This window comes from Loxodonta africana, chromosome 18, assembly GCF_030014295.1.
Source record: "Loxodonta africana isolate mLoxAfr1 chromosome 18, mLoxAfr1.hap2, whole genome shotgun sequence".
Lineage (NCBI taxonomy): Eukaryota > Metazoa > Chordata > Mammalia > Proboscidea > Elephantidae > Loxodonta > Loxodonta africana.
The window spans coordinates 67,173,132-67,198,030 of NC_087359.1; the positions used below are offsets into that span (position 1 = coordinate 67,173,132).

The 24,899-nt window shown below is 44.9% G+C and overlaps 1 protein-coding gene across 1 annotated transcript in view; it reads left to right on the forward strand.

The window, feature by feature from the left end:
- Positions 1-24,899, forward strand: part of PITPNM3 (PITPNM family member 3) — an 88,636-nt gene that overhangs the window by 8,488 nt on the left and 55,249 nt on the right. The window contains exon 2 of the mRNA XM_064271627.1: positions 10,606-10,713. Coding sequence (XP_064127697.1) covers positions 10,606-10,713 — 108 coding nt within the window. The remainder of the gene's footprint in view (positions 1-10,605; positions 10,714-24,899) is intronic.

Below are 24,899 nucleotides of genomic sequence, written 5' to 3' on the forward strand. Positions count from 1 at the left end.
GCTGCCTCTGCAGGGCCAACTCCAGCTGTCCTGGAGCCAACCCTGCTAATTTCCCCCAGTGCAGCCTTGGAAGCTGGGGCTCCTCTGTGACCTCCTCAGATGACCTTTCACCCAGTGGCTCTTCCAAATGTAGAGGGTTTCCACAGGTTTGGGAGGTGGCCTTTCCTGGGTGTCCTTGTAGAGATTAGCTGGGCGCCAGCAGCTCATTCTGAGCTTCATGATAAGCTCTGCTGCCTCGGGAGTGGCAGGGCCTCACGCTGCCTGGGCAACCTTCTGTCCTGGAAGCTCCCACATCTGCATCCTCTCTTCCACCCTGGTCCAGCTCTGACCCCTGTCCCTGCCCCTGCCCATCCCAGCTGATGCAAAAATGACCAGAAGAGTGAGAAACCAAGGGGTGTAAATGGGAGGATATCACATTGCTGGATGTCAGTACTGAGCAGACCCGTGGAACGTCACTCCCTCCTCAGTGCCCTGCTGGGGAAACTGAGACCAGAGCGTGGAAGGGGCCTCCCATGACTGTACACTGAGGTGGGGACATGGGGGCTGGAACTGGGGATTTTAGTGTCGTGGTCAGGCCCTTCTTTGACTTGGTACTGAACTTGGGACCTTTCTCTGTACTTAAGTGCCAGCCCATTGGCCAGCACTAGGGTTTACCTGGTGGTGTGAGAGGCCCTCAAGGATTGTGCTCAGGTTGCAGAGGGGAGACGCTTAGGTTCTGGGGGGCTCTGGTTGTGCATGTGAGGCATGGGAGGGATTGGGGGGCAGTCAGGCAGGAGTGTGAAGCTCTCAGGGTCCACGACCACCCCTGAGGAGGACGATGGCTCCTCGGGCTGAGCAGGCAGGACTGGGGCCCACCTGCAGGGGAGGGTGGTGCCCCTGACTGGATGCTGCAGAGTGGGCCATGGGGTCCAGGCTCCCTGATTCACATTACAAGAACATCTGGGGAGTCACAATGCAGCTCTGCTGGGGTTGGTGTTCCTAGTGAAAGTAGACTCAGGGTGGCCAGAGGGGATGTGGCCTCAGATACACTCCCAAGTATTTACCCAAGAGAAAGAAATCATACACTCACACAAAGACTTGTCCATGAATATTCATCCATAGCAGCTGTATGTATTATAGCCCCAAACTGAAAATAATCAAGGCATCCATCAACACTTGAATGGATAAAACGAATTGTGGTACATCTATACAATGAAATACTACTTAGCAATAAAAAGGATACATCCAATGATATGAATGAATCTCAAAATAGTCATGCTGAGTGAACGAGCCAGACTAATACGGAATACGTACTGTATGATTCTATTGGTATAAGACTCTAGAAAATGCAAAGGAATCCATCGTGAAGGAAGCAGATCAATGGTTCCCTAGGGGTGGGAAGTGGTGGGAGAGGAGAATCAAAAAGGGGCCTCAGGAAACTTCTGGGGAGGGGGATTGGTGTGTTCACTCTCTTGATTGCGGTGATAGTTTCATGAATATATACATTATACAAAACTTATCAAATTATACATTTCAGATATGTAGTTTGTTGGATGCCAGCTGTCAGTTACCAGTGACTGTTGAGTTGACCATGGCTTGTGGTGACCCAATATGTGTCAGAGTAGAACTGTGCTTCACAGGGTTTTCAATGGCTGATTTTTCAGGAGCAGATCACCAGGCCTTTCTTCCGAGGTGCCTTTGGGTGAACTTGAACCTCCAACCTTTTGATTGACAGCCTGGAGTGTTAACAATTTACACCACCCAGGGAATCTGAATGCCAACTGTACCTCAGTAATGCTGTTTAAAAAATGAAAACAAACAACCCCCCAAAATAAAACGTAAGGCAATATGGTAGAATGGTGACTCCAGACTGGATGTTTAGAGAAGGCCACCTGGAGGAGGTGGCTTTTGAGCTGGGAGCTGTATAACAAGGAGTGAGCCACCTGAGGATCTGGGTGAAGAGGGTTCCTGGCAGAGGGAACAGCAGGTGCAAAGTCCTTCTGGCAGAAATGAGCTTTGCAGTTTTGAGCCACAGAAAGAGGCCAGCGAGGCAAGGGTGAGTAAGGGGATTAGGAGAGGATGCTGAGCACTGTGTGTTCATTGCCCCAGCAGGGAGTGGGAGGGTAGAGGTGACCAGTAGCCCGTGCCCAGAAGGCAGTCAGTATCTTCCCAACATGCATTTCTGCCCAGGCTGTGTGTTGGTTGTGGAAGCCCTGTCCCCACCCCACAGAGACCAGAGACCCAGAATTCGGAATCTCGGGCATTGAATGGGCACCCAAAATGGAAACCTGCCTGGACATTGAATGACTGAGCTCCTCATCAGTGGATGATGGGGAAAGTTTGCTGAGTGACAGGTGATGTGGCCAACAACCATGGGTAAAAGAGCCTGATAGACCGAGGAGAGAAGGCTGACCTGTTAAGACATCCGATATTTCATATGGTTCCTGGTAAGGAAATGCTAAGCTCTAAAAAGAACATGGAAACGTCTTCCGGAATCTCTGTCCCTTAAAAGGGTTGAGGCTGCACGGTTGGGTCTAGAGTAGTCACTGTGGCATCAGATGAGTTTATTTGGGCCGTGGTTGGTATGTCAAGCGTAGGTCACTTTATGGTGTGTTTCTATAGTAAGATGTGTTTCTTCATTGAGAACATATCATGTGCATCCTTAAGCTTAATCTACTTAGATGCAATGAATACTCCAATTAGAGGAATTATAAAGGCCACCAAACATCTAGGTACAAATCAAGGACCCTTACCGTGAACTTGAGAGGACATTGGCGGAATTCTCACCTTCTGCGTGGGAGACCTGGGTTTGATTCCCAGCCAGTGCATCTCATGTACACCCACCACCTGTCTTTCAGTGGAAACTTCCGTGTTGTTATGATGCCAGACTGGTTTCAGTGGAGCTTCCAGACTTAGATAGGCTAGGAAGAAAGGCCTGGCCCCCTGCTTCCAAAAAGCAGCCAGTGAAAACCTTATGGGTCACAACAATCTGGTCTGCAACCAATCATACGGATGACTTAAGACAAGTCAGTGTTTTGTTCTGTTGTGAGCGGGGTTGTCATGAGTTGCAAACCAACTGGATGACAGCTAACAACAACAAAAACAACCATGAACTTAACTGTTAGACAATAGTCTTAGTGGGGGACTGCTTTGAATTAGTAGGCAGGAGATCTGAATTGTCGCCCCAGCCCTGCCTATGATGTGCTGTGTGACATTGGATCAGCTGGGCATCTCTAAAATGAGGATACTGGACTTCACCTCTATGGCTCTTCTCAGCTCTAATGGTTCCATGAAGCTCCCAAATGGCCTTCTAAAGGCCCTGTTGGCCGAAGTGCCCAGGCCCATCACCTCACTTTGATGGGAAATACTTGTTTGCCTTTGACCTACCCCCCAGCATCTAAATAGTAACGCTTTATGGATATGCACAAGCGAGCCAGGCCCCGGACTGGACTATTGCATGAAGGAACCCCTGGACAGGGGCCAGGGCATGGTGGTGGTGCTGGGAGAAGTAGGCTTTGTGTTAATGGCACATCTGACCCTCAGTAGCTTGACTGAGAGCAAAGTACGGGACTCCCTCCTCGGCAGGAGGAGGAGAATTCTGGCGAGAAGCTGAAAGTCTCTGCCTTGCTGCCTTTTGCCCTGTCTTCTGTGTCCTCTGTTCCCTGGCTTTATTGGTGCCCAGCACTGGCAGATGCTCCCTCCACCAGGTAGGAGGCTGGGCCCTGAGGAGCTGGATTTTGTTGCAGAGAGTCAGGTCGTCACTCAGAACTCCTTGTTTCCCATAGCAACCATTAGAGGGAGGTCGGGTAGGGATAAGTAATCCCATTATATAGACAATTCTACCCCTGTATTTTCCAGATGAGGGCTCTAAGGCACAGAGGGTTAAGTCTCCCAGGTCTTCTCCCAGATCTAGGCTGTTGCTATGATCTCTCAGGCTCCCCCGTGGGTTCCAACCCCAAGAAGAACATGGGGAGTAGGGGCAAATGCCTATCCTCTAGGACCAGAGGACCTGGGTTTTCATCAAGGTTATGCCACTGATTGACTGCTGCCTGACCTCTAGCAAGTCTTGTCACCTCTCTGAACCTCAGGGTCCTCATCTGGGAAATGGTAGGGGTAGAATTGTTTGGTTCATGAGTTGGAGTGAAAGGATGCCATGGTGGGAAGGTGGCTGATTATTCTTGGGCAAAGGAACAGTCACAGAAACAAACCGCAGGTGTGTTACTGACCCTCTACCCTCCTTGTGCCTTTTTCCCCCATTGTGGTGGGTGGAGAACAGAGAAGAGAAGGCCGTGGTGTTAGCCCCAAAGACTGCTGGAAATGGGATGAGTGGGGATGACCACCACATGATGAAGAGACAGTGGTGGGGATGACTATGGGGGGGTGAAGCTTAGCGATCTTGTATCCCTTGGTCCCAAGGCAATGCATAGTTAGGTCCTTGGCATTGTGGGCCTGCTGCAGGGGTAATGGCTGGTATCAGACAGACCATCTTGAGAAGGGGACCAAGCCTTCTACTCCATGTCTGGCGTAGGACAAAGAGGTTCCCTGCCTCACAGTCCTCTGGGTCCAGCAGAAACAGAGATTCCAGGGTAGAAAGAAGAGCTTTCCATTTTATCCCTGGAGGTAGTGCTTAAAGAAACGTATCCAAACTTTGGCCAGGGCCAGAGTCAATCTGTGGTCAAGGTCAGGGCTGCGTCTGAGGTCAAGGCCATGACTATGGTGAGTGTAGGGACTATGAGGCTGAGTCTGGAGCAGGTACATGGGCTCAGTGGGCGTGAAACCCATTACCATCGAGTAAATTCCGACTCATAGAGACTCTGTAAGACAGAGTAGAACCAGCCCATAGGGTTTCCAAGGAGTGGCTGGTGGATTTGAACTGCTGACCTTTTGGTTAGCAGCTGAGCTCTTAATCACTGGGCTGTGAAGTAGTTGCTAATACTCAGCCCACACCGGAGGTCACTGGGATTGAGAATTAACATGCAGGGAACAATCACCAGAAGATGAAAAGCAAAACCAATAACCAGGACATTTATCCAAATGAGTCCTTTGTATCCTCCGTGGCTCCTGTTGGGAGGCACGCACCACACTGAAGGGAAGTGGAGTGGAGACCCAGGGCTGAGCCACGCGGCTCCTCCATTTGCCTGAATGACTCTGAGAGGAGCTATTTCTTTCAGCTGCTGCTTCCTCCTGTCTGTGTGTGCCTGTGTGTGTGTATTCTTGCTGCTACTCAGGGGGCAAGTTCACTGTTGCCGGAGTGGAAGATCTGAAGGCTGAGTATCAAGAGCAGGGACAGGGGAGAGGTCCTGAGAGGGAGGCAGGGAGAGATGGAGGTGGGCAACTGGAGAGACAGGGATGGGGCTGAGGAAGTAGAGAGAGCGAGAAAGCCCGGAAAAGTATGAGAAAGCAGAGAGGGTGAGAAAGAGTGAGAGGGACTCCGAGAGAGTGGGAGAGACGGAAACACACACACACACACGCACACACACACACACAGACACACACAGAGCAAGAGAGAACCAGAGAGAGACAGTGATCCTGAAGGAGAGGGAGAAAACCAGAGAGAGCAAGAAAAGATGTGGGGGGGTGGGGTGGTGGGGTGGTGAGGGCAGGAACCTAGAGAGAAAGAGAGACCCAAGGAGAGTGCAGAGATCGAGAACGAGACATATCTACCCAGAGAAAACAAGAGACTAGAAGAGGCAAGAGACAGGCATTGGGATGGGGGGGAGCAAGAGCACAAGCCTCATACAACCAAGAAATAGTGACAGGAGCAGAGTGCGTCCTTTGGGCCTGGGGTCCCTGTGCTGAGAAGTTCATAGTCCAGAGCCGACAGAGAGAGGAATCCTTCCCCTGGAGCTGATGCCCTGAATTTGGACTTCTAGCCTACTAGACTGTGAGCAAGGGAGTGGGAAGGAGGCCCACCCAGAGAGAGAGAGAGACAGGTGGGGCAGGGAGCTCCGGGAGCCTGAGAGAGCCAGAGAAACACACGGACCAAGACAGACAGAGAGCAAGAGAAAGGGGCTGTTATGGATTGAGTTGTGTTCCCCCAAAAGATGTGTGTCAATTTGGCTAGTCCATGATTCCCAGTATTGTGTGATTGTCTGCCATTTTGTCATCTGATGTGATTTTCCTATGTGTTGTAATTATACTTCTATGATGTTAATGAGATTGGGTTAGCAGCAGTTATGTTAATGAGGCAAGACTCAGTCTATAAGATTAGGTTGTATCTTAAGTCAATCTCTTTCAAGATATGAAAACAAGAAGAGAGCAGAGAGATGTGGGAACTTTATACTACCAAGAAATAGTGCCAGGAGCAGAGCGTGTCCTTTGGACCTGGGGTCCCTGTGCTGAGAATTTCCTAGTCCAGGGAAAGATTGATGATGAGGACCTTCCGCCAGAGCCGACAGAGAGAGAAAGCCTTCCCCTGGAGCTGACGCCCTGAATTTGGACTTCTAGCCTACTAGACTGTGAGAGAATAAACTTTTTTTGTTGAAGACATCCACTTGTGGTATTTCTGTTATAGCAGCACTAGATAACTAACACAGGGACCTAGAAAGATCAGATCCAAGTGGGACAGAGCCTGGCATAAAGTGTGAGAGGAAGAGTGAGAGCCTGTGAAAGATACAGTGAAACCTCTGAGAGCTGGAACCCGAAGGGACTGCCTTGTTTTTCTGGGTCAAGCAAGTTTTCCGCCTTTGACAGGTCACGCACGTTTTCTGCCTATTGCTCATTTTAGTGGAACATATTTGAGTTTTCCTTCTCTGACAGGTTTCTGCCTTACACGGGTTCCAGCTTTCGCAGGTTTTACTGTAAATTTAATAGGGAGACAGACAAAAGACCAAGAGTGGAAGATAGGGGAGGGACATACACATCACTAGGAAGAGAGGGAAAGAGACCAGGGCGGCACAGAAGGAGGCATGCTCAGAGCTCCCCAGCCCTGGAAGCTCTTCTGGGTTCTGATTACCTGTTGTACACCCTGGGATAGGGCTGATCACACGGTAGAAAAAACAGGAGCTAGGAGGTGCTGAGCACCTGTTGAGCTCCTGCTGATACCCAGGTGCTCTCTCCTTTTATCATGTCAGAGTTAATTATTATTGTGCATTTCACAAAACCAGATTCCTGCAGAATGGAAGTCACCTTGCACACAGTAGGCAGTCTTGAATTCATTCACTGTAAAATGAGTGTTAGAATGAGTGAATGGACAACTGCTTGCTTGAGTAACTCATCCAGGAGGTGAAAAAACTCAAGATGGGTTACAGACTATCCTGACCACCTCCACTTTGGACCTGGAATGAGAATGTTGTTAGGGCAGGTAATAGCATGGATAGAACCAAGAGTGAGTGTCGGGGCATAAGCCCACATGCTGCTGCTGGCAGTGGTGGTGATGGCGTGGTGGTGGCGGCGGTGGTGGTGGTAATAATGGTGATGACGACGCCGTCTTCATCAGCCCGTGATATTGGGTCTGTCTGTGTCCTTACTGTGCTACGCTGTCTTGTAAACTATTTACCTGGATTATTTCATTTAATCCTCTTAGTGACCCTATGACATGGGCATTACTATCATATCAGCTAATAGATGAGAAAACTGAGGCTCATAAGGCTGAAATTATTAGCGCAAGGTCATGTAGCTAGCGGATGGTGAATCCAGGGTTGGAAATAACCCTTCTAACACCAGAACTGAGCTCTTAATCTCTTTACAAATTCTGCTTCCCCAGGAATAAATATCAAAACCAAAGCAGTTGCCATAAAGTCGATTTTGACTGATGGCGACCCTATGTGTGCCAGAGCAGAACTGTGCTCTGTAGGATTTTTCAGTGGCTGAATTTTTGGACGTAGATTGTCAGACCTTTCTTCTGAGGTGCCTCTGGGTAGGTTCGAACTGCCAAACTTTTTGTTAGTAGTTGGCGTGCTTAACCATTTGCACTGCCCAGGGCTCTGTCCCCAAGAATGACACCACCTTATATTTGTTTACGGTATCTTCGTTTATATGGTTCTTTCAAGATTACTACATCATTTGGCCACACAACAGATTGCTAGAAAGAGCTGTTGAGCCAGAGTTGTTGTTCCCATTTAAAAGGTAAGAAAAGGGGAAGAGTGGTTGAAGAACATGTGCAAAGGCACAAGGCCCTCACGTAGCAGAGTCTGGCCTGGAACCCAGTTCAGGGCTCTTCCCAGTACATTATGTTGCTAACAGGTATAAGGCAATGCCTGTGGCACCCCAGATGCAGCATGCTGGGCTCAGGAAATTGCCTGGGTGTGTGTGACGCCTGGTGGAGCGTTGGGTAGCAATACAGGGCGTCAAGGACAGGCCATCGGGAGGGCAGGATTTAAGAACTATTGAAACAGTATATCTGGGTTTGAATACTGGCTCTAGCCAGTGACCTTGGGCAAATTAATTAACTAATCTCTGCCTTAGTTTTCTTGTCTACAAAATAAAGATAATAAGTGTACCTTTTTAGCATCGTTATGAGAATTAAATGAGTAAATATTTGTAAAACACTGTAAGTCTCAGTGTGTAGTGAGGACCTGATAAGTATTGTTAAATAAATCAAATCAATAAACAAAATAAGAAAGGAGTAGGAGACCCGGTGGCACAGTGATCAAGCATACAGCTGCTAACTGAAAGGTTGGTGGTTCGAACCCACCAGCTGCTCTGTGGGAGAAAGATGTGGCAGTCTGCTTCCATAAATATTTACAACCTTGTAAACTCTATGGGGCAGTTCTCCTCTACGCTAGAAGGTCACTGTGAGTTCAAATGGACTCAATGGCAATGTGTTTGGTTTTTGATTAGGCATCCCACCCAGAGATGGTGTCTGGATTGCTGAGATTTAGAGCGATTCAGAACCCTGGACTCCAGATCCACCGTATTGGTTCCATCTGGTCTGAAAAGTTTTTTGGTGGCAACATGGACCTCATCCCTTTATTCTTGGTTACCCTGGACCTTGGAGATTCTCCTCAATACTTTTTTTTTTTCTATTTTGCTTTAAGTGAAAGGTTACAAATCAAGTCAGTCTTTCATACAAAAATTTATATACACCTTGCTATCTAAAAAAAAAAAAAAATTTTTTTTTTTTTAATTTACCCCTAATTGCTCTCCTCCTAATGAGACAGTGCACTCCTTCCCTCCACTCTCTATTTTCATGCCCATTTGGCCAGCTTTTAAACCCCTCTGCCCTCTCATCTCCTCTCCAGACAGGAGATGCCAACATAGTCTCATGTGTCTACTTGATCCAAGAAGCTCACTCTTCACCAGTATCATTTTCTATCCCATAGTCCAGTCCAATCCCTGTCTGAAGAGTTGGCTTTGGGAATGGTTCCTGTCTTGGACTAACAGAAGGCCTGGGGACCATGACCACTGGGGTCCTTCTAGTCTCAGTCAGGCCATTAAGTCTGGTCTTTTTATGAGAATTTGGGGTCTGCATCCCACTGCTCTCCTGTTCCCTCAGGGGTTCCCTATTGTGTTCCCTGTCAGGGCAGTCAATGGTTGTACCTGGTACCATCTAGCTCTTCTGATGTCAGGCCGATGTAGTCTCTGGTTTATGTGGCCCTTTCTGTCTCTTGGGCTCATAATTCCCTTGTGTCTTTGGTGTTCTTCATTCTCCTTTGCTCCAGGTGGGTTGAGACCAATTGATGCATTTTAGATGGCCACTTGCTAGCATTTAAGACCCCAGATGCCACTCTCCAAAGTCCTCAATACTTTTTAATATCTGATCTAGGAGAGAGGGCACAAAGCACTTCAGCAGGAGGTCCTATGATGGGAGAGGGGGAGGGAGAGGGAGAGAGAGTCTGTGGGTTTGTTGCTGGGGGAATGCCCCTTCACAGGACCACAGATTGCACCAGATATTTGTAGTACATGGTGGATGCGTGGGACCCAGGGGCTTATGTTCAGTGCGGTTAGGGAATATTGCCCCACTGGCTTCACCCAGAGTTATCACTAAGCTGAGACTGGGAAAGGACAAGGATAGAGACAGGGTTAAGGGGAGGAGTCAATTAATGGAGGGATTAAGAGATTCATAAAGGTAAGATATGGGTTAAGGGTTTCGCATAACTCAAGGCTTTCTTAGAGACTCAGACATCTGCTCTCCGGGTTACTTCTGAGCTGTTTGTGCTTCGCTCAAATCCTGATCCACTCCAATCCTGAAGGAAAACCATAATGGTTGCGTCATCTACTGACCACTTCCTGTGCTCCAGGATCGTTATGTCCATTGTCTAATTTAATCCTATAACAACTCTAAGCTAGAAAAAGTCCCGTTTTACTGATGAAAAACTGAAGCTCAGAGAACTCAAGTAACTCACCCAAGGAAAACTGTTAGTAAGTGGCAAGTTTTTACTCTTTCTTCCTGAACATAGCACCTTTCAAGAAATACTGCCTTCTGTGCCAGGGATGGAGGCTCCTACGGGTTGTCAGTCTCTCTCGTGACTGCTCCTTTGTTACTTTCTTTTGCTGTAACATGTGGAAGTCCAGTAGGGGACAACAACAGTGTTCTTGGCAGTTAAAAATCCCTGAGTGTCTCATGCCTGTCTATAACTAGACACCTTTAATAGTTGGAGTCTACCTCAACTCAAAGCAATGAATAAATACTCCCTCTGGCACACAGCCCTGCCTACTCATACCCATCTCTGCTTCTTTCCGCAGAGGACATGACTGAAGGGAAAAATGCCATCCTCATCGGGATGAGCCAGTGGAACTCAAATGACCTGGTGGAGCAGATTGAGACCATGGGGAAACTGGAGGAGCATCAAGGTGAGATTCTGCTCTTTGTTGACCAGGGTGTGTACATAGGTGTGCCTGAGGGTGGGCTGAAGTGCTGGCAATTTGGGGCTAGGACTTGGGTCCTCTATGAGGAGTCACTGGTCTGGGAACCCTTCCTCCTAGTATCCTTGAATTCTGTGACTTGAAGGGAGGCTTATGGGGACTTCTGTGGGGTCGTCTGCAGCAGAGGAGTTCCAGGGTTCTAAAAAAGAGCTTCTCAGCAGCAGGGGTAGTCAAGGCCAACGGTGGTTCAGTAGTAGAATTTTTGCCTTCCATGTGAGAGACCTGGGTTCAATTCCTGACCAATGTACCTCACGCACAGCTACCACCTGCCTGTCATTGGAGGCTTGCGTGTTGCTATGATGCTGATCAGACTTCAGTGGAGCTTCCAGGCTAAGACAGACTAGGAAGAAAGGCCTGGTAGTCTGCTTCTGAAAATCGGCCAGTGAAAATCAGATCAAAATGGTCTGATCCACAATTGATCATGGGAATGGCGCAAGACCAGACAGCATTTTGTTCCACTGTGCAAGGGGTCACTGAATTGGGGGCCAACTTGATAGCAGCTAACACCAACAATAGCAACAGCAGCAGCATGGGTAGGTATGGTTGGGTGACTGGGTCCAAGTTCCTTGGACTGCCAGGCCTGTGGGATTAGAATCTTCTGGATAAAGTAGAGTGACAACTGGAGGCGCCTTTGAGAAGGGGCAGGAGCTGAGGTCTAGGGGGAGAAGGGCAGCAGTGGAGGGTTGCAACTTCCTTTGGCTGAGCTGTTGAAGGAGTTTGTGGCTGGGGATTAATCCAGGCTTCTTGTAGAAGGGAATTTTGACCAGGAGCTTGGTCAGCAGACAAAGCAGGCTTATTTTTTTATGCATGCATCTGCCTCTCCACGTGACCATCTCTCCATCTGACCATCACTAGCAGAATGTTTGCTGAGCACCTACTGTGTGTAAGTGCTTGGCAGGGGGGATCAGAGGTGATTCACCTAAGCTTCTGCCTTGTGGTGTGTGACGCTGTGTAAATCAGGATATAAAGGGATCAGGCTTAATCTAAGAGTTGTCAGGGCTGAAGGAAGAGGTAGGACCTTTAGAAGAAGGTGGGAGAGGGGAGCAAGGTAGGGTTCCTGAACAATGAATCCATGGGGCCAGACTCTGAAAGGCAAATGGGGGATGTATCTGAGGAGGTCATAAAGTCCGAGATGACATATGGGGAAACTGAGGTTTGGAGCAGGGCTGTATTTAGTTAAGTTCGCTCTTGAGTGAGGAGCCACTGCTGGAACCCTATATCCTGGGTGCTAACCTCTGCACCTGGTATCCTGAGGTGAAGTTTTTCTATCCCTCCTCACATACCATTCCTCCTCATTTTTGTCTCCTTCATCTCCTCTCCTTCTTCCTCCTTTGACTCTGCCATTCCTCAGTCCTGGTCTGAGGCATAGTTGTTGACTGGGAAAGGCCCTCCCATCAGGAGGTATTTGGTGAGATGCCCCTGGCCCAGCTCAAGGGAATGGCCACCTTGGTCATGGCCTGTCCTGGTAGCAGGAGACCTAGGGTGATGCATCTGCTCTTTTCTTCCTCTCAGGGACCCCAGAGGGGGCCCAGAAGGGGCCATGGATTTCAGGCCCTGCCTCAGAACCATGCTTGGCAGCCATGAAAAGACAAACTGAAACTGGTAATCACCACTGATCTGGCCACCCTCTTTCTACCCCCACCCCACTTGTCTGCCCAAGAACGGATGAGTCAGACACAGCGTGAGCTAAGGACGGAGTGAGTGAGAGTCAGAGTGAGCTAGGAGGGAAGGGAGCTGGCAGTGGAGGGAGGGGAGAAGGAAGAAGGAGAGAGCTGATGGTAGAGCCAGAAACTGTGGGTTTGGAGTCTGAGAGGTCTGGGTTTGAACCTTGGCTCTGTGTCTCTCCATGGCTTGTGGCCCAGGATCATTACTTCATCTCTCTGAGCTTCAGTTTCTTCATCTGTAGAATGGAGCTAGTAAAAAGGTTGTGAGGATTAAATGAGATAATACTTGCAAAGTGCTTGCCCCATAGTAGGCATTCAATAACAGGTAATTATTATAATGATTCGGGGCAGTCGTGGTTCAGTGGTAGAAGTCTTGCCTTCCATGTAGGAGGCCTGGGTTTGATTCCTGACCAATGCACCTCATGTGCAGCCATCGCCCATCTGTCAGGAGAGGCTTGTGGGTTGCTATGACGCCAAACAGGTTTTAGCAGAACTTCCAGACTAAGATGGGCTAGGAAGAAAGGCCTGGTGATCTACATCTGAAAATCAGCCAATGAAAACCCTGTGACCATTGGTTAGGAGGCATTGAGTTTCTCTTCATGGTGATGGGAGATTTGGCAATGATTAATGGGTGGTGGTTACATGACATGATTAATGTAGCTGATACCGCTAAATTATGTACCTGAAAAATGTCGAATTGGCAAATGTGGTATCGTGTATATTTTTTTCAATAATAAAAGAAAGAAAGAAAAAACCCTGTGGAGCACAAGGGTCTGATCCGAAGCCGATCATGGGAAAGGTGTGCAGGACTGGGCAGCATTTTGTTCCACTGTGTGTGGGCTGCCATGAATCAGGGGATGACTCGATGGCAGCTATCAACAACAACAACAGTGACAATGATTGAAGAGGGAGAGAAGAATGGGAAATCTTGCGTAAGTACAACCTTAAATGCTTCGTGATGCTCATGAAAGATTGATTCAGGGGGTGTGCCTGTCCGCATCACAGAGCTGATGCTGTTTCTTCCCAGTAAAAAATAAGAAGCAGGAGGGAGAGAGGGAAGAGGGCCGAGGGAGAGAGGGAAGAGGGCCGAGGAAGAGGAAACCAGCTGAGTTTCTAGCTCCTTTTTCTGAGTCCCGTTGTCCTGTGGATTCATGATGTGAATTCCCACAACACAATAGAACACACATATTAATTTCATGCATTTCAACGATCATCTATGGAGCCATTGAAGGAGCCCAGCCCTGTGCTCGATGTAGGGAGATAAAGGCTAGAGGATGGAATGGTCACCCTCTGGGAGGTGACAGCAAAAGAGCTAAACAGACAGATCATAGCCTCGGGTTAGTATGCAGTGAGATAGGCTGTGGAAGGAACCTTAGGACTAAGACTCTGGGGTACATCTGTTGAGAAGGGAGCTCACAGAATACTTCCTGGAAGTATTCACAGAATACTGCCACCAAATGGGTGGAGTGGACAGAGCTTATACTCCTGTCTTCTTCCGATTACCTGTCCTTAAACACAGGGCTCACTCCAGAGACCTTCCTCTCATGGTTCACGTTCTAGCCAACCACTTCTTCTGTGAGTGCTTCAGCAACCCCCAGTGATGATTCCCAGCTTACTCCAGCCAAGACCTCGCTCCTGAGTTCCGGAACTGTGTTTTCGGTAGCTTCCTGATCCCCTCAACCTGATGTCCCAGAGACTCCTTATGCTCCCCAAAGTTCCAAATGGCACTATCTTTGTCTTAAGCCTTAATTGTGTTTTATGTTCCACTTTTTATCTCTTTAACCATTTAAAACATATGTCGCGTAGGCACTTTCAGACTGCTCTATTATCTCCAATTTTTAGGGTATCAATTCTGGGGTGTGTGTGTGTGTTTCTGATAACTGTACCTCACTGGTTTTGAGTCTTCATTTTTTATTGTGAACTCATCTTGCCTCCCCCCCACCCGCCTTTTTCTTTTCTGTGCAAGTCCTGTGTGTCCTGTTGTTGTTAGATGCCATTGAGTTGGTTCCAACTCATAGCGACCCTGTGTACAACACAAAGAAACACTGCCTAGTCCTGTGCCAACCTCACAATCGTTGCTATGTTTCAGACCATTGTTATAGCCACTGTGTCAATCGACCTCGTTGAGGGTCTTCCTCTTTTTTTGCTGACCCTCTACCTTACCAAGCATGATGTCCTTCTCCAGGGACTGATCCCTCCTGATAACATGTCCCAAGTATGTGAGACGAAGTCTCACCATCTTTCCTTTTAAGAATCATTCTGGCTGCACTTTTCCAAGACAGATTTGTTCATTCTTCTGGCATTTGATAGTAAATTCAATATTCTTCGTCAGCACCATAATTCAAGGGAATTGATTCTTCTTCAATCTTTCTTATTTATTGTCCAGCTTTCCCATGCATATGAGACAGTTGAAAATACCGAGGCTTGGATCGGTGCACCTTAGTCTTCAAGTGGCATCTTTGCTTTTTAACACTTGAAAGAGGTCTTTTACAGCAGATTTGCCCAATGCAATACGTCGTTTAGTTTCTCGACTGCTGCCTCCATGGCTGTTGATTGTGGATCCAAGTCAAATGAAATCCTTGACAACTTCCATCTTTTCTCCGTTTATCATGATGTTGCTCATTGGTCCAGTTGTGAGGATTTTTGTTTTCTTTATGTTGAGGTGTAATCCATACTGAAGGCTGTGGTCTTTGATCTTCACTAGTAAGTGCTTCAAGTCCTCTTCACTTTCAGCAAGCAAGGTTGTGTCATCTGCATATCACAGGTTGTTAATGAGTCTTCCTCCAATCCTGATGCCCTGTTCTTCTGCATATAGTCCAGCTTCTTGGATTATTTGCTGAGCATACAGATTGAATAAGTATGATGAAAGGATACAACCCTTATGTAAACTTTTCTGATTTTAAACCACGCAGTATTCACTTGTTCTATTGGAAGGACTGCCTCTTGGTCTATGTACAGGTTCCTCGTGAGCACGATTAAGTGTTCTGGAATTCCCATTCTTTGCAATGTTATCTGTAATTTGTTATGACCCACACAGTCGAATGCCTTTGCACAGTCAATAAAACACAGGTAAACATCTTTCTTGTGTTCCCTGTTTTCAGCCAATGTCTGCCTAACATCAGCAATGACATCCCCTGTTCCAAGCCTCTTCTGAATCTGGCTTGAATTTCTGGCAGTTCCCTGTGGATGCACTACTGCAGCCGTTTTTGAATGATCTTCAGCAAAATTTTATTTGTGTGATGCTATGATATTGTTGGATAATTTCTGCTTTCTGTTGGATCACCTTTCTTTGGAATGTTCTCAAAGTGACATGGTGTGCCCTAGGTTGTGAAAGTGTCCTTATAGAGAGTGATCTTGCTTGTTTCTGCTGGGCCTGAGTGTTTCACTCATTCAGAACAATTCGTATGTTTATCTTAGAGCATAGGGGTTTTAAAGCTTGCAAACAGCCATCCAAAGCACAACAATTGGTGTCTATTCACCTGGAGCAACAGAGGAAGAAGGAGAGTCAGGAACAGGAGGAGGATATGGAATGTGTGGCTCATTGCCTTCGTGAACAACTGCGTCCTTTATCATGAGACCAGAAGAACTGGATGGTGCCCAGCTACCACTGAACATTTTGATCAAAGATTCCGTAGAAGAATCCTGATCAGAAGGGGGAAAATGCAGGATAGAGTTTAAAATTCTCATGGACTCTAGACTTCCTGGAGCAGTGGAGGCTGGATGAACCCCTGAAACTATTTCTCTGAAATAGTCTTTAAACCTTAAACCAAAAATACCCCGTGAAGTCATCTTAAAACCAAGCAGTAGTTTAGCTTAACTAGTAAAAAAGCTCTGCCTTGAGCATTATGCTCTTTTAAGAACTATTTATATGGGATCAAATTGACAACAGCAACCCCTTAGACAAGAATGTTAGGGGGCAGTGAGTTTATATTAATGAGGGAGGACCAACTCAGAAAACGAGGGCGAGAATGGTTGCACAACTCAAAGAACGTAATCAATGTTACTAAATTGTACCTGTAGAAACTGTTGAATTGGTGTATGTTTTGCTGTGTATATTCTCAACCATAACAAAATAAATAAAATTTAGAAAAAAACTAAGAATAAATTTAGCAGTCGTAAAATCGCATTTCACAAGAAATTCCAGAAATTTCAAAAAAAAAAAAAATTTACAGCTTAGAATTGCCATCCTGCATGGGCGGTATAAATTTGGACCCTGTACCCATATGTGGTGCAGGCCTGGGGTTTTAATTACTGAAGTGTGACTTTTTTTTTCTCACTATCTGTCAATGATGTCTTTGCTGCTTCCCCAAATGGATTTTTTTTTTAGTTCATTTATGAATGGAGCAACCTTTCAAGGCTTCCTACTGTAGAGGGGGCTCCACTTTAGCGCCTCACCTTCCACAGGGTGAGGCTGAGCCTCTGGAGTTAAAAATCGGCTCTCAGACTCTAGCCCTGGAGCCTCTATCCACCTGCCCTTCTCTCTGAAAGATTGTTTTTATTTTTGCATGGCAGTTTCCTCTTTGTTTCTGCCACCTGTGTGTTATCTCTACTTTGAGCCTGGTGGTTGTCTTAGTTGCCTACAGCTGTCGTAACAAAGTACCACATATTGGGTGGCTTATAAGGACAGAAATTTTTTGTTTCTCAGCTCTGGAGGCTGGATATCCTAAATCAGGGTATCAGTAGTGTTGATTCCTTCTGGGGAATCTGAGGGCGGGTCTGTTCCATGTCTGTGTCCTAGCTTCTATGATGACCAGCGATCCTTGGTGTTTCTTGGCTTGTAGATCGCTCTGTCTCTGTCTTCACATGGCTGTCTTCCCTGTGTCTCCCTGTTCTCCTCTTTTATAAGGACTCGAGTAAGATCTCATGTTAACTTCACTGATAACATCTTCAATGATCCTATTTTCAAAGGTCGTATTTCACAGGTACTGGGGGTTAGGACTTCAACATACCTTTTTGGGGGACGTAAATCCATCCATAACAGTTAGGTATTTACATTTTCTTGTAATATATTGCCCAGTATATTTATTGAAATGGAGAGGGATCCTTCAGCATCAGTCTAGGCCACCTTATTTCTTCAATACCTTCTCATTTAAAAAAAAAAAAAGTGAACAATACAGATAAAAACAAAGTCTCCCTTCACTACTTCTTCAGCTGAAGACCTCACTGCAGAGTTGATCAATGTGAAGAGTATTTCTCTAGAGATAGAGCATATTAGACTGCAATTTGCCTCCCCGTCTCCCATTTAACAGTAGGTCTTGGAGAGCTTTTCATATGAGTACATATAGACCCATCTACTTCTTTTTACCTCTGCTACAGTATTCTCTATAATAGATGCACCATAGTTTATTTGACCTTTCTGTATTGATAGACACCACTACTCATCTGTTAGTTTGTTGTACTGTGACGCTGGAAGCTCTGCCATTGGTATTTCAAATACCAGCAGGATCACCCCTAGTGGGCAGGTTTCAGCAGAGCTTCCCAAATAAGACAGATTAGGGAGAAACGCCTGCTGACCTACTTCTGAAAATTAGCCAATGAAAGCCCCTTGGATCACAGCAGAACATTGTCCAGTATAGTGCTGGAAGATGAGCCCCCTAGGTTGGACGACACTCATACTATACAGTGGCCACAACAATGAACTTGAGCATACCAATGATCATGAAGATGGCATAGGACAGGGCGACATTTTGTTTTGTTGTAAATAGGATCCCCACGAGTCAGAGCCAACTCAGTGACAGCTAACAACAATCGATAGAGATTAGAATTTCTTACTATTAAAATGTTACATGGGTTGAAAGGTATAAGCATTGAAAATTGTATACGAATGCCAAATTGTTTTCCAAAAACACTGTACAAATTTATATTCACACCAAGCTTGGGATAAAAAATCCCCACAATGTTATCAGACTTGATATTATCAAACTACTTTAAAATTTTACCTGATTGATGAGTAAAGATGTTTTCTCATTGTTTCATTTTGTATTTACTTGATTGCAAGTGAGACTAAGCACCTTTTCATAAATGTATTGACCAACTCTATATTCTTTTATCTGAATTTCTGAAATGTAACTTTTGCCATTTTTCTATTAGGTCATTTGTCCTTTATATATATATACTTTTCATATATATGTACATACATACACATACTACACATATATGCATATATTTACACACACACATCTAGATATCAAACCCACTGCTGTTGAGTTGATTCTGAGTCCCAGCAACCTCATAGGACAGAGTACAGCTGCTCCATAGAGTTTTCAAGGAGCGGCTGGTGGATTTGAACTGCTGACCTTTTGGTTACCAGCTGAGCTCTTAACCACTGTGCCACCAGGGCTCTCTCTCTATATGTATTCTGGATATAAATTACTTGTCTGCTGTATATGTAAAATATTTATCTTGTGAACCATGCCACTTTGCTGAATTTGCATATTCTAAGCTTGTCAGTTGATTCTCTCGGATTTTGTAGGTAGAACGTCATGTCATCTGCAGATCTTAACAGTTACATTCTTGTGAATATTTACACTGCTTACTTGTTTTTCTCTTTTGATTGCATTGCACAGGATCTCCAGACAGATGTTGAGTAGCAGGAGTGATAGCAGGCTTTCTTATTTGATCTCTTTTGATTGCATTGCACCGGATCTCCAGACAGATGTTGAGTAGCAGGAGTGATAGCAGGCTTTCTTATTTGATCCTGACTATATACTGGAAATGTTTTTCTTAAATATGTCACCAGTAAGTATGACCCTTGCCCTAGGATTTCAGAAATATCTTTCCTCAGGTAGAAAAATTACTTTCTAAAGTTATGCCTGCTTTCTCGTTCCCCTCCTCCCATTCCTCTTCCTTCTCTTCCTCTCCTTCTTCTGTCTATCTTGTTCTTCGTAAATTTTGCCAAAGGTTTGTCTATTTTGGTCTTTGCAAAGAACCAGCTCTTAGTTTTATTGATCGACTCTAACTTTTAAAATTTAATTTGTATAAATTGCTCCACAGGGTTTCCAAGGAGTGGCTGTTGGATTTGAACTGCTGACCTTTTGGTTAGCAGCCAAGCTCTTAATCACTGTGCCACGGGCACTCTTTATATAAATTAGCATTGCTTTTATTTTTGCTATGTTTTTCCTTCTTCCTTCTGGAGTTTATTTTACTTGTACTTTTCTAGATTCTAGAGATAAGCATTTTAAATCTTTCATGAATGTTCAATATGAATTAAAAAAAATGTTATCTATACATGTTGCATTCCAAGTTATCTGTCTGTCTGTCTATCTGTCTCTCTACCATTCATTAGATCAAGCTCATCAATACAGTTTTCCCTCCCCTTTTTTTCTGCCTCTTGTTGACATAAATTTTCTTATATAGGTTTTTTATACATTTCTAAAAATTTAGATTTTTAACTCACATTTGAAAACTGGTATTTTCTATCAGGATCCAGGTTAAATCATTATCTGTATCCTGTTGCAGGTAGGAAAAGACCTCAGGATGCTTTTACTTCCTTTATTTCCATGATCCTTGCCCATTTAGTTCTATATTCTTGTCAGTTCTGTTTTCAACTTAATAATAAGTTTTACTGCTTTTTGGGGGAAGGGCTATTTTATATTATCAGCATGGCTCCTCCTCTTCCTCCTCCTTCCTCTTCTTCAGTTAACTATATTGAGGTATAACTCATATTCAGTAAAACTCACCCTTGTTAGTATATGGTTTTCACTTATGCTTCTTAAATTCATGCCTTTCTCTTGGATTTATTCCCTCTTCCCTAGAATATCTCCTTAAGTAATTCTTTCCGGTAGGGACTTTGGATGGTAACTTTCCAAGTCCTTGAATTTCTAAATATATCTTGATTTTGCGTTCTCATTGGAACGCAGACTTGCCTGCCTTCCTAATCCTGTTCCCAGCTATCTTTGGGGAGATTCCTCCAAGGCCTTCTTGCATTCAGTGTTGCTGGTGGAAAGACTGAGGTCAGTTTGATTCTCATTTCTTTGTGGGTAACCTGTTTTCTCCCCTTCTTGAAGCTTTAAATTGATTTTAGCCTTTATTCATTGTATTTTGAAATCACAAACAATGTGTCTGGGTTAGATTTTCATTGTCATTTTTTGTTGTGAGTGTACTTGGTGTTCTGTCTTGATTACTGTGAAGGTTCTTCTTATTTCTTCGAGTGTTTCCTTCTCTCTGGTTTCTCTCCAGACCTTATATTAGAGAGTTGCTGGAAGTTTTCTAGGTGTTCTCAACTTGTCTTCCCTATTCTTATTTCTTGGTCCTTGCTGGGGTCTATGAGTATTCCTTGGCTTTAACCTACTAATTTTCTTTTCTTCAGTGATTTCAATTTTTCTGGTCAGCCGTTTTATTGAGTTTTAATGTATTTTTATTTTTCTGGCTATAATCTTTTCATTTTCATGTTTCTTGATTGGCTCTTTTTTCATAACAACCTGATTTTTGATTTATGGGTACCACGGGTTCTATGCCTTATAAAGTTGCTTTTGGTTTGTTCTGTGAAGTTCAGAGTTTTCTAGTAGGTTAGAAATTGGTGGGAATAGACCACGCACACTTAAGATTGGATTAATTAGCCAAATCATAAGTGAGATGATTAGGCAGGACAGGAGTGATCTTGATTCTAATTACTTAAGGAAGCACATAGCTACCATTAACATGGTCCAAATAAAGGAGGTGTTCCCATATCCTCTTTTAAAAATTTAGATATAATTCCCATGCCATAAAATTCACCCTTTAAAAGTGTACTATTCAGTAGTTTTCAGTATATTCCTAAATTTGTGCAACCATTACCACTATCTAATTCCAGAACATTTTTATTATCACAGAAAGTAAGCCCGTACCTATCAACAGCTGCTCCTCAGTACTCCCTTTCCCAAGTCCCTGTGGATTTGCCTATTCTGGAAATTTCCCATAAATGGAACCATACAATATTTGTCGTTTTGTGTCTGGCTTCTTTCACTTAACATAATGTTTTCAAAGTTCATCCATGTTGTAGCATGAAATCGAACCTTCATTCCTTTTTGTGACTGAATGATACTCTATCGTATGGATATACGACATTTTGTTTATCCATTCATCAGATGATGGACATTTGGGTTGTTTCCCTTTTTTTGGCTAGTCTGAATAATGCTGCCTTTAGATGCTATTGTAAATGGAATTATTTTCTTAATTTCATTTTTGGATTGTTCATTGCTAGTGTATACAAGTAGAATGGATTTGTGTATATTGATCTTGTATCCTGCAACCTTCCTGAACTCATTTATTAGCTCAGAATCACCTAGAGGCCTTGTTAAACCATCTGCTCTCAGGATTTTCTATAAACATGATCCTGGCCTCTGTGAATAGATAGTTTTACATCTTTCCTTCCAATCTAAATGGCTATTATTTCTTCTTCTTGGCTAATTGCCCTGGCTAAAACATCCAGTACAATGTTGACTATAAGTGGCGAGAGCAGACATTCTTGCCTTGTTCCTGGTCTTAGGGGGAAAATTTTCAGTCTTTTGCCTTTATGACGTTAGTTGTGAATTTTTGTAGATTCCCTTTATTAGGTAGAGTAAGTTCCCTTCTATTTCTAGTTTGTTGAGTGTTTTTATCATGAAAGGGTGCTGGATTTTGTCAAATGTTTTTCTGTATCCATTGAGGTGATTGTGTGGGTTTTGTCCTTTATTCTATGACTAACAGTGTATTACATTGATTGGTTTTCATATGTTTAACCAACATTGCATTCCTGAGATAAATTCTGATTGGCCCTTGATAAATCTTGCCCTGTCAAAGCTCTTTTATGTCTATGTCAGAATAATTTGTATTATCAATCTAAGTTATCATTTAAAGGACTATTTAAAATCAGGGCTCTTACCGTTTTTGAAAAAACTTAGCATCACCAAGGACACATCCGCACTGAGAGGAAGAGACCAGCCACTGTCTACATGTCCGTGATCAATCTCTCTGCCTCCTCCTTTCGAGAGTCTTTTTTTCCTGCCATTTACCCCCTGACTCTGGTTTATGCCGTTGTATCTAGATCTGTAGTTCTGAAAGAATGGTCCTTGGACCATCAGCATTAGCAGCACCTGGGAACTTGTCAGAAATGTGAATTCCGGAGCCCCATCCCAGATCTGCTGAATCAGAAACTGGGGGCAGGTGTTTTTCCAAGCCCCCTGGGGGATTCTGATGCATGCTAAACTTTGAGGACCATTAATGATTCTGATACGAGGTTTGTCTAAACACTCCACAGGTCCATTTCCCTGTATTTCCTTTCCTCTCCTCCAGACGTTGCGTTTCACATCTGTTTCACATTGTTGGTTTCCCTCTAATATTTAGTAATGTTTGGATTTATCTTCTGCCTTGTGCTTGGAGTTCCCTGATAGCCTGTCTCTGAGTGATGTGATATGCCTGTTTACTGCAACCTTAGGGAGTGTAGAAAATGCTGCTAGGTGAGTTGGGCCAGTAGCTCCTTTTACTGCTCTTGTGTATTCCAGCTTCCAGGGTGTCCTGTCTCTCAAACATTCTTTCCTTCTCTCATTTGGAGGCAGGGTTTGGTGGGCAAGGGCCAAATCACCTGGCTTCTTTACTACGGAACCCTAGACAATGGTCAAAGCTGCCTTCTGCTCCTGTTTTTTCCACCCAGGAGTCTAAAGCTCCGTCCAAGCTGCCTCCACCATTGGCCACGGACCTTCCTTTGCAGGCTTGAGGCTGTGGTTTCTTCCCACCAGGGCTGGTTTCATGGCTGCACGCTTAGAAGGGTCTTAGACTTGGTTTAATGCCTGGCTGTCACTGTGTTGAAATTCTTTTTTTTATTTTGTTTTATTTTTAAATTCTCTCTCTTCTGATTACATTAGTCATGTTGTGCAACCATCGCTCATACCCATTGCCAAATTTTCCATCACCGTTAACAGATACTCGATGCTGCCTAAACAATGACTCCTTGTCATCTTAAAATTTCTAAGTTTTGAAGAAGCGGCCGTGTGTTTTGATTTTCATTGGGCCCTGTCATTTATGTGACCAGCTCTCTGTCCCTCCATCAGATATCGCTCTCTGTCTTCTTCCTTTTGGGGATGCCTCATAATTTCTGGACTGCTAAGGATATCCTTTCTTATTTTACTGCACTACAATGATTAATGTACATAAACATATAAAATGTCATTTTATAGGAATTTGGGGCTGGAGGACAAGGCTAGACCATGGAGTCAGTTTGCCATGTATCTTAGTCTCCGAGTGCCGCTATAACACAAATACCACACGTGGATGTCTTTAAAGAACAGAAATGTATTTTCTCATGGTTCGGAAGCTGAAAGTCCAAATCATGGTCTCGACCACATTGATTCCTTCCTTGTAGGTAGTCTCGGTGTTGCTTGGTTCCTTGGCTTGTAGACGAGCCTCATAAAAGTCCGTCTGCCGCCATGTTTGTGTGTGCCTCTGTGTCTTATCTGCCCTCCATAACTCAGAAGTGATTAGGTTTAGGACACACCCTACACTGTTATGGGCTCATTAACATAACAAAGAAAACCTCGTTTTTAAACAGGATTACATCCACAGGTAGAGGAGTGAAGATTCCAACACATAATTTTGGGGGGACATAATTCAATCCACGGTGCCATGTTTATCCAGTTCTAGTGTGGTGCTTCTAAAACATAAATTCAGTAATGTCATTCTGCTGCAGGATTGGCAACTAATTCTTCATTGCCTGCGGAATGAAGCCTAAATTCCCCAGCCTGGCATGTAAGACCATCGACGATTTGAGTCCAACCTTCTTTTAACAATTTTAAGTGTTTGGAGTTAGTGAGTTCTCCGTGATTACATGGATCAAGCAGCGCTGGAACAGTTACCATGAGTGATGTTGTAAATCATTGCTAGATCCAGGTTGTCTCTGACTCCGATATTCATGGCTTCTGGGACTTCCCCTCCCTTCTCCCATCTTTCCATTCACCCTATGTTCTGGCCAAATGGCAGGGCAGGATGGAAGGCTGCATTTCCGCTTCCTGCCTTTGCCCCTGCTCTTCCCCTGATTTCATCTACAGCTCTCACAAATCTGGGCTCCTCCTCCAAGAAGCCTCTCTGATGCCGCAGCCTCTCACAAAGCCCCCTCCCTCCTGCCCAGCATAGCATTGCTGGTCCCCCACCTGCAGCACTGACCAGCCTGCTTCAAATCATGCCTTTCTGAGCGTGGGCTTTCCCTCCCATTCTAAACTCAAGGCCGTTAGGGGCTCATCAGGCATTCATGCACTCCCTCACTCACTTATGCATTCAGCATGCACATCCTGATATTTACTCTGTGTCAGACCCTGGGCTGGTCAAGGCTAGGGACAAGAGATGACTCAGAAACAAACTCAGAAATGTCCAGCTCCCAGAGAGGCAGTGGGGGGTGGTTCTAGTTCAGTGAGCTAATTGTTCTAACAAGAGTGGGAACAAAGTACAGAAGGATCAGAGAATAAGTGCAGATTGACCTGAGACATCGGGAGAGGAGCTAAG